The sequence below is a fragment of the Eurosta solidaginis genome, chromosome 2, assembly GCF_040869045.1.
Source record: "Eurosta solidaginis isolate ZX-2024a chromosome 2, ASM4086904v1, whole genome shotgun sequence".
NCBI classification, from domain to species: domain Eukaryota; kingdom Metazoa; phylum Arthropoda; class Insecta; order Diptera; family Tephritidae; genus Eurosta; species Eurosta solidaginis.
Window position 1 is genome coordinate 213563306 of NC_090320.1, and position 13629 is coordinate 213576934.

The window sequence follows — 13629 nt, forward strand, 5'->3', positions numbered from 1 at the left end:
TCGAGATATCGACCAAAATGTGGACCAGGGTGACCCAGAACATCATCTGTCGAGTACCGCTAATTTATTTATATATGTAATACCACGAAAAGTATTCCTGCCATGATTTCAAGGGCTTTTGATTTCGCCCTGCAGAACTTTTTCATTTTCTTCTACTTAATATGGTAGGTGTCACACACATTTTACAAAGTTTTCTAAAGATATATTTTGCGTCAAAAAACCAATCCAATCACCATGTTTCATCCTTTTTTTCGTATTTGGTATAGAGTTATGGCATTTTTTTAATTTTTCGAAATTTTCGATATCGAAAAAGTGGGCGTGGTCATAGTCGGATTTCGCCCATTTTTAATACCAGGATAAAATGAGTTCAGAGAAGTACGTGAACTGAGTTTAGTAAAGATATATCGGTTTTTCCTCAAGTTATCGTGTTAACGGGAGAGCGGAAGGACATACAGTCGACTGTGTATAAAAACTGAGCGTGGCTTCAACCGATTTCGCACATTTGCACAGAAATCACTTACCGGCATAGAAGCTATGCCCTTACCAAATTTCACAAGAATGGGTAAATTTTTGTTCGACATATGGCATTGAAAGTATTCTAGACAAATTAAATGAAAAAGGGCGGAACACCGCGCACTTTGAAATTTTCTTTTATTTTTGTATTTTGATGCACCATAGCATTACTGGAGTTGAATGCTGACATAATTTACTTATGTACTGTAAAGATATTAAATTTTTTGTTAAAATTTGACTTTATTTAGCACACATATAGTAATAGGGGTAACGTTCCTGCCAAATTTCATCATGATACCTGTGGGCAGTGCCACGCCCATTGTCCAAAATTTTACTAATTTTCTATTCTGCGTCATAAGCTCAACCCACCTAATAAGTTTCATCGCTTTATCCGTCTTTGGTAATGAATTATCGCACTTTTTCCATTTTTCGAAATTTTCGATATCGAAAAAGTGGGTGTGGTTATAGTCTGATTTCCTTCATTTTAAATAGCGATCTGAGAAGAGTGCCCAGGAACTTACATACAAAAATTCATTAAGATACCTCAAAATTCACTCAAGTTATCGGACGGACGGACGGACGGACAAGGCTAAATGAATTTCTTTTTTCAGCCAGATCATTTTGATATATAGAAGTCTATATCTATCTCGATTTGTATATGCCGTTACGGATTACCGTTATGCGAACAAAATTAATATACTCTGTGAGCTCTGCTCAACTAAGTATAATAACTGCTTCCAGGTGGTGTGGTACATAAATTTAAATATTTTACAATACTGAACTTTCCCTGCGGCAGGAGGCGCACCACAGAAATACCATTGCTAATTAAAAAGTTCACGTTGAGATAATCAATGCGGAAACATTTAAAAGAGTAAAATTTTTAATAGGGGGACTCATGTAACCGTATAAATGCCTTATAAAGTGTGTAAACGTATAAATTTATCTAGTGCGTAAACGAGCTGTCAAATTTTGTATGAAAAATCATTTACACAATTTGTATAAATTTACGCGCACATTTCATTGTGTAAACGCGATAAACTCGAAGGAATGCAACCTTGCAGACATTACAGCGGGCATTTTCATCAGAAATCTCCAACATCAGCAAGTAAAGGTGTTTTAGTTTTGATTTTTCACTTAATCTTGGCATTTTTTAATTTGTATAACAATCAAAAAAATTTTGTTTGGCAATAATACAGCTGATAAACAATCAAGTTTATCATGAGTATTACTAGGTGCGTTCATATAACAGCGTGTGTAAATGGATATAATTTTACACCTTATAAGTTTATATGCTTTCATGAGTCCCCCTAATATCAGTATTATTGGTAGTTGCTAAGACAATTGACTTTCAAAATAGGCTCATTAATCTTACTAATATGTTCGGGAAAGATGGCAAATACGAAGACAAAAAATAGTTAACATTTTCACATACTTGTTCGAAACTTTTGCGCTAGTCCGAAACTCTTCCTCGTCCTGCCTGCGTACAACCGCAACTGATTTGCGATACATAGCAATGTATCTGAATATGTATGACAAAGTGTATATCTAAGTACTTTTGATATTACTATGTACACATATTTGGTATATGAATATGTAATACACGGTCGCACATCTACGATGGTCACTAAGCGCATCAAGAACAATAGCATGACTTTAGTTCGCGTGGAATATGATTTTCTATATGAAGGTGTTGTTCGTTCATTTTTAGTAGCCCTGTACACATTTGAAAATACTTATCGAGGCATAGCCGCCAAAAACGACTAAAAGTTTATCAGTATGCACTCAGCCATTCAATCATATTTGATCAAGTGCTCGCTAAATATGCTATTTCTACCTTTTTCTACCATCATTTAACAACACAAATCTCAGATTGAATAAAAAATAAATACACGCGTGACATACCTCCAAAGAGATAAAGGCCGAGCTTCTCTTGAAATTTGCGTCAGGCTTAGAAAAACTTTAAAACTAATTGAAAACACTTGTCTCTAAATTTTTGATCACGCTCGCCAGGCTAAAACTCCAGCTATTAGGAGTGGCACAGCTATTAAATCTAGAAGCAGCAAGTAGCATAGGTTCTAAAACATATGTAGGTCCTGGTTTCTGATAGGGGGTTTCAGCTTTATGGTTAAACTAGAGGATCCGCTGCCCGGCTTATTGAATGTAAAGGTTAGCATGAACACTATACAGAAGACACAGAAGACATTGCAATGTTGGATAATAATAGAGCCTTGCGAGATCTACATACCATGGCGTCCCGAAATAACGACTGGCGTAGGGCGCAGCAACGCATTTAGTATGGGAGCGTTATTGTGACGCGAAAAGAAGAAAGAAACCTGAGACCGAAAGGCGCGAATGTAAGGAGCTTTAAATACTGGCTGATTAGAAAAATTTCTGTGTACAAAAATCAGGCGAATGATGAGGGTATCAACAATAATGGCGACTTGGTAGCCGATATGTAGAGCGTGCTTAAGGTCTGGAGGGAACACTTTTCTTACTGCTAGATGGACATCCCCTGTGGGTTAGGGGTTAGAATATGCCCACGGTAGATATACCGGTCGTAAAAGGCGATCATAATACCATGGCTACCCAATCCATGAGTAAGGTGATTTTACTCGAAAGGTAGCAGGGTGGACGAGCAGGAAAAGCCAGTTGTGACCTGATGCACTGCATCGTACGGTGCTTGTATTCAGGTCTCATCTCCTGTCCTGGGATGGCCCCCTTGTGGGAGCGTCGAGGTGGCTGTGGTCTCAAATAAGAGTTCACTTTATGACACGCTCTGAGCATACTTGTTTTCCCTTGGGGCGTGCAAACCCTTGGGAATTCGGTCTCTTGCTTGTCGCAGCATACCCAATTTCATTGAAAACTGACCCTGAGGGGCAGATGAAAGAGTTGGTCACATCCCATACTTGTGGAAACCGGAGTGTAAGCTGTTGAGAGATGGTGAAACGTATGTCTATCGTCAGCCGAGAACACACGATAATTGTAGGAGTGGGCCGGTGCTCATCTCGTCTTTTCAGATGTTTGAAGCTGCTTTAGACTGCGTTGCGAATAGGAGGCGTTCGCAGAATGGATGGCCACATCCAAAAAATTTGGCAGATTTGATGCTGTCAAATCACTGCAGTGTGGCCGACTGCTATGCGAAGATGTTGCTGGGGCATGTACTCGGTACTTACAGGTCTGTGATTGGAAAAGGTTGGACACATCCCTTTAATTGTGGTAGGAGTGTAATCGGAGTGAAAAATGGAGCATAATTGTTGCGTAATTGAGTGAAAATTGGAGTGAAGATAATAGTAGCAAAAATGGAAGCCAAACTGAAGCACAATATGGCGCGCAATGTTTGTCAACGTAGTGCGGTCTTAAGCGATGTCGAGACCTTGCTGAGGCGGGCTTAATTTGATATTTAAATAATTCCAGCGTCTGGACCGCAGTGGAACAGTTTATTATAAGAGCCAATCGGAAAAGAGGCAGTCTTTGGAGTGGAACCGCTCAATGAGAATGCGGTGATATATCAGGAGCATTTTAAGATCATTATAATAAGACTATTTCGCGACCGTTTCTTCATCATTTTATGATAACTTCGAGACGATTTCTGAATTGCGTTCAGGACAAGCTTAGAACTATTTTCGGGACAGTTTCGGGATGGTGTTCATAACTCTTTCGCAACAGCTTTACGGATGATCTCGGGATTATTGCGTGAAATTGTCGAATTCATTTTAGAAATATTTCGAAAAATCTTTTAGGGCAGCTTCGATGTTATTTCACTTTGGGACTAATTTTGCTATGCTTCCGCTATTGTTTTAGTTTTGTTTATTTTTTATGGTTATTTTAAGTATCATATTGAGACTGTTCCGGAATCTTTTCGGGCCCGTTTTTGAAATGCTTTCCGGTTTTTTTTTTGTTTCTGGACTATTTCGAGATTTTAGCGTACTTCATCCGAATCATTTCGGAACCGTTTCTAAACCATTTGCGGGTTGTTATCTAATTATTTCAGCATTTTTCAGGGATCGTTACGGGATATCTCAGAAATCACCTCGGAACCATTTCGATTTTTTTATTAGGTTCATAACGGGACTATTTCCGGATCATTTTCTAAGTATTTGGAGATTCTTTTCCGTATAATATTTGCACCGTTTCCGGACTTGTTTAAGGATCATAACGAAATTATTTCGGGAGCAGATTTATCTTAAACTGTAAGTACTTGGTTTGTGAGTCTTATACATACTACATACATGGAGGTCGAAGAAAATTGGATTTTTTGTGCAACCAAGCTGTGTGCTTTATTTTCTTCGTGCGGAGAGGGCCGCGAGTAGATTTGCAACATATTCTTTCCTAACAAATTGCGTTCTGTCACTCACAACGTTTTTCCCGGCAATATTTCATACGTATGCCCGCCGCCGTGGTGTGGTGGTAGCGTGATCCGCCTACCACACCGAAGATCCTGGGTTCAAGTCCGAAAATATAGAAATTTTCTAAGCGGGTTCGCTCCTCGGCAGAGATCTAGCAAACACGCCGAGTGCATTTCTGCTATGACAGCCTTCTCTGTGAAAATTCATTTGGAAAAATTAAAAGGAACTCGACGAACATTGGAATAGAAGAGCGGCCTGAAATCTCTTTGGAGTTTATCGCGTTTTTTATTTTTTATTTTACGTATGTATGCCCACAAAACCCTCCCAAGCCAGTTTTAATTTTATTATTTTTAATATGTCGAATATGTACATACATACATAGGTAGTACATGGTAGGTAGTATGCATATACAGACATTTCTAGAAGCACAAGCATAAAGCAAATTATTATAATGATTCATGTAATGCTTATATATGTACATATTAGGCCGGGTCGATTTGTGGGGAGGCAAAAAAATCGCCCATTGCTCTGTGAAAATCATATTCTAGGGATCAAAATAACAAACTTTGCCGAAGGAACCATACCTCTAAAACGAATTCTGATGTCCCCCTCTTTGGGTCGTAGGGGCAAATTTTGAAAAATCCCACTTTGAAATGCCTATGTTTTTTCTTTTTGGAGTTTATTTTTCTCTTTAGAAATTTATTTAGGCAGAACATATGTAAATGAAAAAATGAATTTAACTTAGTAATAGAAAAGAAATTAAAAAAAATTATTAGAAATTAGCGTTTTTACAACCCCCTTTTAAAATCAAGGCATCACTGTGATGCATTTGCATGTCGTAAACATAGTTGTGTATTTGTGTGGGTTTTTTATTCAACCGTTTTAAAAAATGAAGGTATCACTGTGACACAATTGCAGATCGTAAAATTGCTTGTGTTGTTTTTTTTTAAGCCACCACAAGACAGCAGGTAGAATTGAAATTGCCCCTACCCAAAAATTCGACCCAAATGGGGGGGGGGGGGGGGGGGGGGGCATCAGAATTCGTTTTAGAGGTACGGTTCCTTCGGCAAAGTTTCTTATTTTGATCCCTAGAATACGATTTTCGCAGAGCAATGAGCGATTTTTAAATCGACCCGCCCTAGTACATATACATAATAAATAATTACACAGGCCTTATTCGCACTCGTATGAATAGCAAATATAGATGATTTTTCGTAGTTATGTACTACCGTACATGTTTGGAATTTCATGCTAGAGCAAAAAATTTATACATATTACACATTTGAAATTAAATAGTATGGTGAAATCAATGAATGTGCACTGATTAGCTGCTAACACGAAGAAGCTTGTTGTAAAGAAATATGAAAAACCTTTAAGGTTAAAGCCAAATTGTAGACCAAATGAATTGGTTGGCATGTTGAGTGCGAGTTGCCGTGTGCAGACAGCAGCCTACATTTCGCCGGTCTTTCTTCAAGCATGCTGACGTCTTTTGTGAAATTTACTTCCAATCGACTCAGCGACTGGAATAAGCCGCAATAAACAATGAATTGAAGCAAATAAAAACAAAACTTTTTATGAGTCATATGCCGGCGACGTTATTGGCGAATTGGCACAACTAAATATGTAAATGATAGAAACAATGTTTGGCCGAGACGGTGGACGGTAATGCGGCAACGTTAAATCTAATTTGCATGTATGAGGCTGTTGGCTGCACAGTTAAAGTTTGCTAGTAAAGTAGGGAATACAAAAACGATTGAAGAAAATAAACAAATACCAGGTAGTACTTTTCGCAGATACGTGTTGGTGTGCCCATAAACTGTATATGAACACTTGCTCATGACTTTGGCCTTGCTGCATTAAATGTGTCAAGAATATTAATGCGAAATAAATAATGGAAAATTTCTTTTCTTATCTAATTCGTCCATAACCATTTTATCATAGTAAAATCCATAGGGATATAAGTAAATTCTATAAATAAGAAATACAGAATTATGACATCATTTTTCATTATTTTTTTTTAAATGAGCTAATGCCGACTATTAATGAATAGCGTTGTGGTTGAAATAAGTATGCATGTATTTGCTGTAGCAAGTTAACTGAATAATAGAAATCAGCCCAAATTTATAACTCAAGTGCTACGAAATTAATACAAAATAAATTCTAAACTTCATTTGTATTAAAAACAAGCAAGGAAGGCTAAGTTCGGGTGTAACCGATCATTACATACTCAGCTGAGAGCTTAGTTGCGTTGGTTTCGTAGGGTTTCGTAGATGGTTTATAAGTGGTTTTTAATTCCATATCACATACGTTTGGGAAATATCGACCAAATTGTAGACCAAAGTGTTTGTACGATATGGGTATCAAATCAAAGTTATTAATGAGGGGTTTAAAAAGGAGAGGCCTTTAGTTGAATATGTGAAGGCGTTTCGAGATATCGACGGAAATGTGGACCAGGGTGACCAAGAACATCATCTGTCGGGTACCGCTAATTTCTTTATATATGTAATAACACGAACAGTATTCCTGCCAAGATTTCAAGGCCTTTTGATTTTGCCCTGCAGAACTTTTTCATTTTCTTCCACTTAATATGGTAGGTGTCACACCCATTTTAGAAAGCTTTTTCTGAAGTTATATTTTGCGTCAAAAACCAATCCAATCACCATGTTGCATCCCTTTTTTCGTATATGGTATAGAAATATGACATTTTTCGAAATTTTCGATATCGAAAAAGTGGGCGTGACCATAGTCGGATTTCGCGCATTTTTAATACCAAGATAAAGTGAGTTAAACTAAGTACGTGAACTTAGTTTAGTAAAGATATATCTATTTTTGCTCAAGTTTTCATGTTAACGGCCGAGCGGAAGGACAGACCGTCGACTGTGTATAGAAACTGGGCGTGGCTTCAACCGATTTCGCCCATTTTCACAGAAAACAGATATCGACATTGAATCTATGCGCCTACCAAATTTCACAAGGATTGGTAAATTTTTCTTGAACGTATGGCATTAAAAGTATTCTAGACAAATTAAATGCAAGAGGGCGGAGCTACGCCCACTTTGAAATTTTCTTTTATTTTTGTATTTTGTTGCACCGTATGATTACTAGAGTTGAATGTTGACATAATTTACTTATATACTGTAAAGATATTAAATTTTTTGTTAAAATTTGACTTTTAAAATTATTAATTGTTCGTCATCCAATTTTGCTAATTTTTATTTAGAACACATATAGTAATAGGGGTAACGTTCCTGCCAAATTTCATCATAATATCTTCAATGACTGCCAAATTACAGCTTGCAAAACTTTTAAAAGTGGGTGGTGCCACGCCCATTGTCCAAAATATTAATAATTTTCTATTCTGCGTCATAAGATCAACCCACCTACCAAGTTTCATCGCTTTAACCGTCTTTGGTAATGAATTATCGCACTTTTTCGGTTTTTCGAAATTTTCGATATCGAAAAGGTGGGCGTGGTTATAGTCCAATTTCGTTAATTTTAAATAGCGATCTGAGATGAGTGCCCAAGAACTTACGTACCAAATTTCATTAAGATACCTCAAAATTTACTCAAGTTATCGTGTTTACGAACAGACGGACGGACGGACGGACATGGCTATGTGAATTTCTTTTTTCGCCCAGATCATTTTGATGTATAGAAGTCTATATCTATCTCGATTAGTTTATGCTATTACGGGATACCGTTATGCGAACAAAATTAATATACTCTGTGAGCTCTGCTCATCTGAGTATAAGATGGACGCTTAACATTATGGACTCAATCAGTCTATGTGAGTTCCTCAAGGACCGGCTAGTTCAACCTAACCTAAGGATGTATAACTTCTGGTGAAATAAAATAATAAATATACACCCAGTTGTGCGTTTTGGTAGCACTGACTCACATGCAAAATCCCAAGATCTAGATACATGGATCAGATGTTGTTTCAAAAATGCGAATCGAGTCAACTCGTATACTGCATTACTGATAGTAATTAATAATTATTATAATTTTGCGAGTTATACCTCCGAGAATATTAAGGGCGAGCTTCTTTTCAAATTCATTGTGTGCTGCTTATTAATTTTTCTTACAAATGGGTGGAGCCAACAGCAGCTGAATTTTTTCTGGAAGCTTTTCGTTTAGAAAAATTTCTAAGTAGTTTTGATTTTATTACTTCCTTGCCATAAACCTGGGACTTATGGTATGATGGACCAGCACACCCCCTCTATACCATGGCTGAGTGAAAAAGACAATTCAAAAATTTTAGTTATTCGATATGATTTTGAAAGCAATTACAGAGTTATCCCGGAAATACCTCAAATGATCAGAAAAATATTACAAATATAGCCCGAAGATAATTCTGAAATGATCCTAAAATCAAATCAAAAAAAAAAATCGTGAAACTAGCCCAAAATTATCCCGAACCGTTGTCGTACCGGAACTATACGCATATAGTCCCCAAGATGAGTCCCAAAATGATCCAACTATAATCAAAACCATTGATAATAAGGCGCCGAAAACAATCTCGAAAATATTCCGAAGTAGTCCTGAAATAGTCCTTAAACAATCCCGATTTCCAAATTGTTCTCGAAAGTAATCCATAAACAGTCTTAAGGTAGTCTTGAAATAGTGCAGATTTTATACCGAAACAGAGCAAAATTTATCAACACAGTGCTGAAATCATCTCGAAATACCCACGAAACAATCCGGAAAGATCCCCAAAAAATCCGGATATAATCCGGAAATATTACCTAAATCAGCCCTGCATAATTCCGCAACTCAGATAATTAATGATAAAATACTGCTATGTGGCCAAAAATAATACACATTGTACGCTACCATTACTGGGTATAATGAATAATAAGTATTGGACAGTTATTCAACCAAAATGGCAGTGGATAACAAGCACAGATTCATAGTATACAGCTAAATGGTTAGCGCAGCGTGACTAAAACGCAGATGATAGCTTAGTTAGCAACCTTCGAAATGTATCTATCTGCGCGGCTGTGGCAGGTGTCTGGAAAATTTCTACTTTTTATTCCAAATTAAAAAAGAAAAAAATTTCGACTATATCAAAATTGCAAAAAAGGAATTATTGTCATAGGCCTTAAGCTCAAATTCGAGCCAGGATTTTTGTAAAATATCGCAAAAAGCTTTCTCACTTACCCAATCCATATTTGTAAAATATTTCTTCGACGGACACAATCTTTGGTTGTTCGAATTGATAAGACGTCTTGCTTTCCTTTGGGGGTACTGGCGGCGCTACTCTTGGTTTAATTGGCGCGGCGCCACCGTTATCATTCTTAACTGCAGTCGTATTCGTTGCATTGGGAGCGAGCGGCTTAGCGGACTCACTAGCTGTTGCTGCCTTGGAAGCAGCAGAAGCTGGAGCGCTAGCTGCCGGTGTTGGGACGGGCACATGGGCTTGCTTGCTTGGCACTTCGGCGGCATCTTTTACATATTCGAATTGTGAACGTTTTGATTGCGCGACATCATCATCAGCATCCAAATCAGTGATTGGCAATGACGAAGCAGACTTAGTTTCGGATTTGAGTGTAGTTGACGAAGCTTTGAAGTCAGGCGTACCTGTACGTTCTTCCTTAAAGTCACTAAGTAAGTCTTCGGAAGAAATAAATTTATCATTATCTTGCTCTTTTAGTGCAGCAGTTACTGGATTCTTTTTAACTGGCGATGGATTATACGATAAAGAAGGAGAATCTGTATCCGATTCTTTATTGGAAGCCGAAGCGGAATGTAAAGGTTTACCGACAATTAGGTCATCATCATATAAAGTATTAGTGGTTGTTGTGGGTGCGGCAGGCGCAGTAGGTGCAAAATGTTTATCAAAACCATCTTCGAATGGTTGAAGAGGCGCATGTTGTTGTGGTGATCCAATATCACCAATGCTGGAAATAAGTAAATCTGCTTCTTTGGATACATTTTCGGCAGCAGCAGAAATTTTAGTTGCAATGGGTGCTCCAGCTGTTGGCACTTCAGCTTGCGGTTTATTATTATCTCCAGCCGCACTAAAATATCCACCTCTCTCGGCATTCATAAAGTCGTGTACACCCTGTTTGGTGTTATGATGCAATGGTGTGTCAAATGAATGCAAATCCTTAGAGGCATTAGTAAGGAAATCATCGAACTCATCAGCATGTTTTGAGAATTTTGCATCCAACTGCTCTTGCGCCTCTTTAGCTCCAGCTGACATACGTTGCACGAAAGCTTGTGGATCGACATGTTCCAAATCGATATCCTTTTGTTCAATGGTAAAATAGTGTTCAGTGTGTGAGTTGTCATCTTGTGCCCCTGTGGATCCACGTCCACCACCACCGCCACTACCACCACTCAGCAAATCAATTGCTGCATTTGTTGCTTGCTTCGCTGCATCGGCGGTGTGAGGGAATACATCCTCAGCGGTAACAGCTGCTTCTTTCTTCAAGTCGGCGAAATTGATTTCCATTTTTGGGTATTTTTATCAAAATCTCTTTTATAATTCACACTACTTTTACTTTATGCTTTACAGCAGTTTTTAGTAACAATTTTATTTTCACAATTTGCAATTTAAAACTTACAGGTTTGTGTAAAATACTTCTTCTAAAATGCTCTAATGGATGTCAATGCTGGATGATGATTTTTTCGTTTGAAAAAATCTTGCCTTCGTATTAGTCAGACTTTTGCGTTCCAGCAGATTTGTTCGAATTTATCACAATTTTGTTTTTAGGTTTGTTTTTCAGGTTCCTTTCTATTTGACACACTGCGACGGCTCTTGGCATGCCACTTCGTTTTGTATATTTTTGTTTCACAAATCAATTAAATATGTACTTATTTTTCTTTATGCACTCATACGGAATAAAATATTTTCTTCTCCAGCTCACTCGCTCCAACGTTGTTGCAATTTAAAGAACAAACTGCAAATGAAACATAAAATATAGAGGTAAAAACACGCGCAAGATTTCTTGCAAACGGGTGCTCTTTGCTGCCCACTACCTGCGATGGATCGCTCTCAGTTTTATTCTCGTTTTAGCTCGTATCCCCAACGGTTTGCGCCTATTGCTCCAGTTGCACACTCAACCAATTGGAATGTATGTCTGTATGATTTATAAACAAACGAAATTTATTTAGTTTAAATAAAATTGAATGCATAACAGCTTACCTTATTAACGTGGTTCGGCGTATAATTATATTATTTAATTATTCAAATAAAAATTCAAAGCACTAAATTTGCCAAAAATTTAAACATTTCCAAGACTTTTAACAAAGCTTTTTCAATTTTTTGTTTTGTTGTTTCGTGGAAGAAAACGAATCAGCTGATTGTGCTACCAGTGTAGTAAAACGTTATATAATAAATAAGGCCAATTCTAGCCTGCAAGACAGGTACTCGTTATATAATCGATTACTTAATCGTAATCGATAACTTGGTCCCCAATTATCGTCTTAATCACTTTTACATTGATGTCGGGCAAAAAGTAACGCGAAGTACTACAGCCTAGTAGTGCTATCACGCTAAGACCTAGTTTACTTATAACAAGATCCTAACTCCCAATCGATAATTATAATCCATTCGATAATTGGTAGTTATGAAAAAATTTTATAGATGCGGATATCCTTATCGCTACAACAACAACAACATGCGGATTTCTTCAGAGAAAAAGTTCCACTTCTTGCGTGTAATCTCTAATTGGAAGCACAAAATAAAACAGAAAAGTGAAAATTTTACAGAAAAAAATCTAGTACCATGGGATGGAAGATACGTAAACGCGTGGATTATCTATTAACGATTTAGATGGAGTTGTCGCGTACTGACCTCGAAAACTATAATCCGAAGAAGGAAAATAAAAATTTTAATTCGTTCAAAAGATATTAACGAAAAACTGAAAAATTACCCCGGGTCCCTCCGAAACCGGAAGTGCGATCCATAGTATTGCGCAGAACACATTTCTGAGTAGCTTGTCTTCGGCCGCGCATATAAAAAATTACCCTGGCTGGTCCACCAATGGAGTGGGATCAAAATTAAATGCGTGCAAAATCCCTTTGTACACAAAATTTTTTTTGCCAACTTCAACAGCAAATATAGATAGAATTTCTATTTTTCGCCTTCGTATTATTGTTATCGAGGTCAATACGCATATTTTAACACTTCTCTCGATATTTTTGGGCGCGTATTACCAGTCGACCCCTGTTCTAGAATTTTACCCAAATGAGCTCAATGTAGGGACGCTCCTATATATATGTTCCTACAAATAAAAGATATATCGCTACTTTATGGTGCTGTCAAAGATTCAACTCGAAACATGGTTTATGTATATCCGGCAGTGAGAAAGTTAGTTCTACATTCCGCCTCCTCCAGCTCACTGTAACGTTTTTCAGGTGGAAGTACTGGAAGAAAAAAGCTGAAACTGTAGCCGTGTTAACTTTTATATTGACAGCCTAGCAGCAATTAAGGCAATAATCCCGCATGGCATAGTATCTAAACATGTGTTGGAGAGTAAGCAATACCTGGATGAAACTGGGATAGGGAGAAGCATACATCAATATTGGGTTCCATATGGGAATAGAGAGGAACGAAAAGCGGATGAACTATCTAAAGTTCCAATTAGACTGGGCGAGATTAAGAGAAAGCGAGAGTTACACGTTGTTGGTCCATTGCCCTATATTTATTGGCTACGCTCCAAAAAACAGCACTATTAAAATACTAGGCAGACCATATAGGAAAAAATTTGATGTGAGCTCTTAAGGTTATCCTAACCTCTCCTTTCATGTGGCACTTGAGATT

At 37.6% G+C, this 13629-nt stretch overlaps 1 protein-coding gene across 3 annotated transcripts in view; it reads right to left on the reverse strand.

The window, feature by feature from the left end:
• Window positions 1-12126, reverse strand: part of Rtnl1 (Reticulon-like1) — a 140312-nt gene extending 128186 nt beyond the window's left edge. The window contains exons 1-3 of one of the 3 annotated variants that reach the window (XM_067767045.1): window positions 12010-12125; window positions 11844-11944; window positions 10020-11764 (exon numbers count right to left, since the gene is read on the reverse strand). In XM_067767045.1, coding sequence (XP_067623146.1) covers window positions 10020-11316 — 1297 coding nt within the window. In that variant the 5' untranslated portion in view covers window positions 11317-11764; window positions 11844-11944; window positions 12010-12125. Of the gene's footprint in view, window positions 1-10019; window positions 11945-12009 lie in introns of all 3 variants that reach the window. The other 2 variants (XM_067767046.1, XM_067767044.1) reach the window with 2 other exon arrangements.
• Between the last annotated feature and the right edge of the window lie 1503 nt (window positions 12127-13629).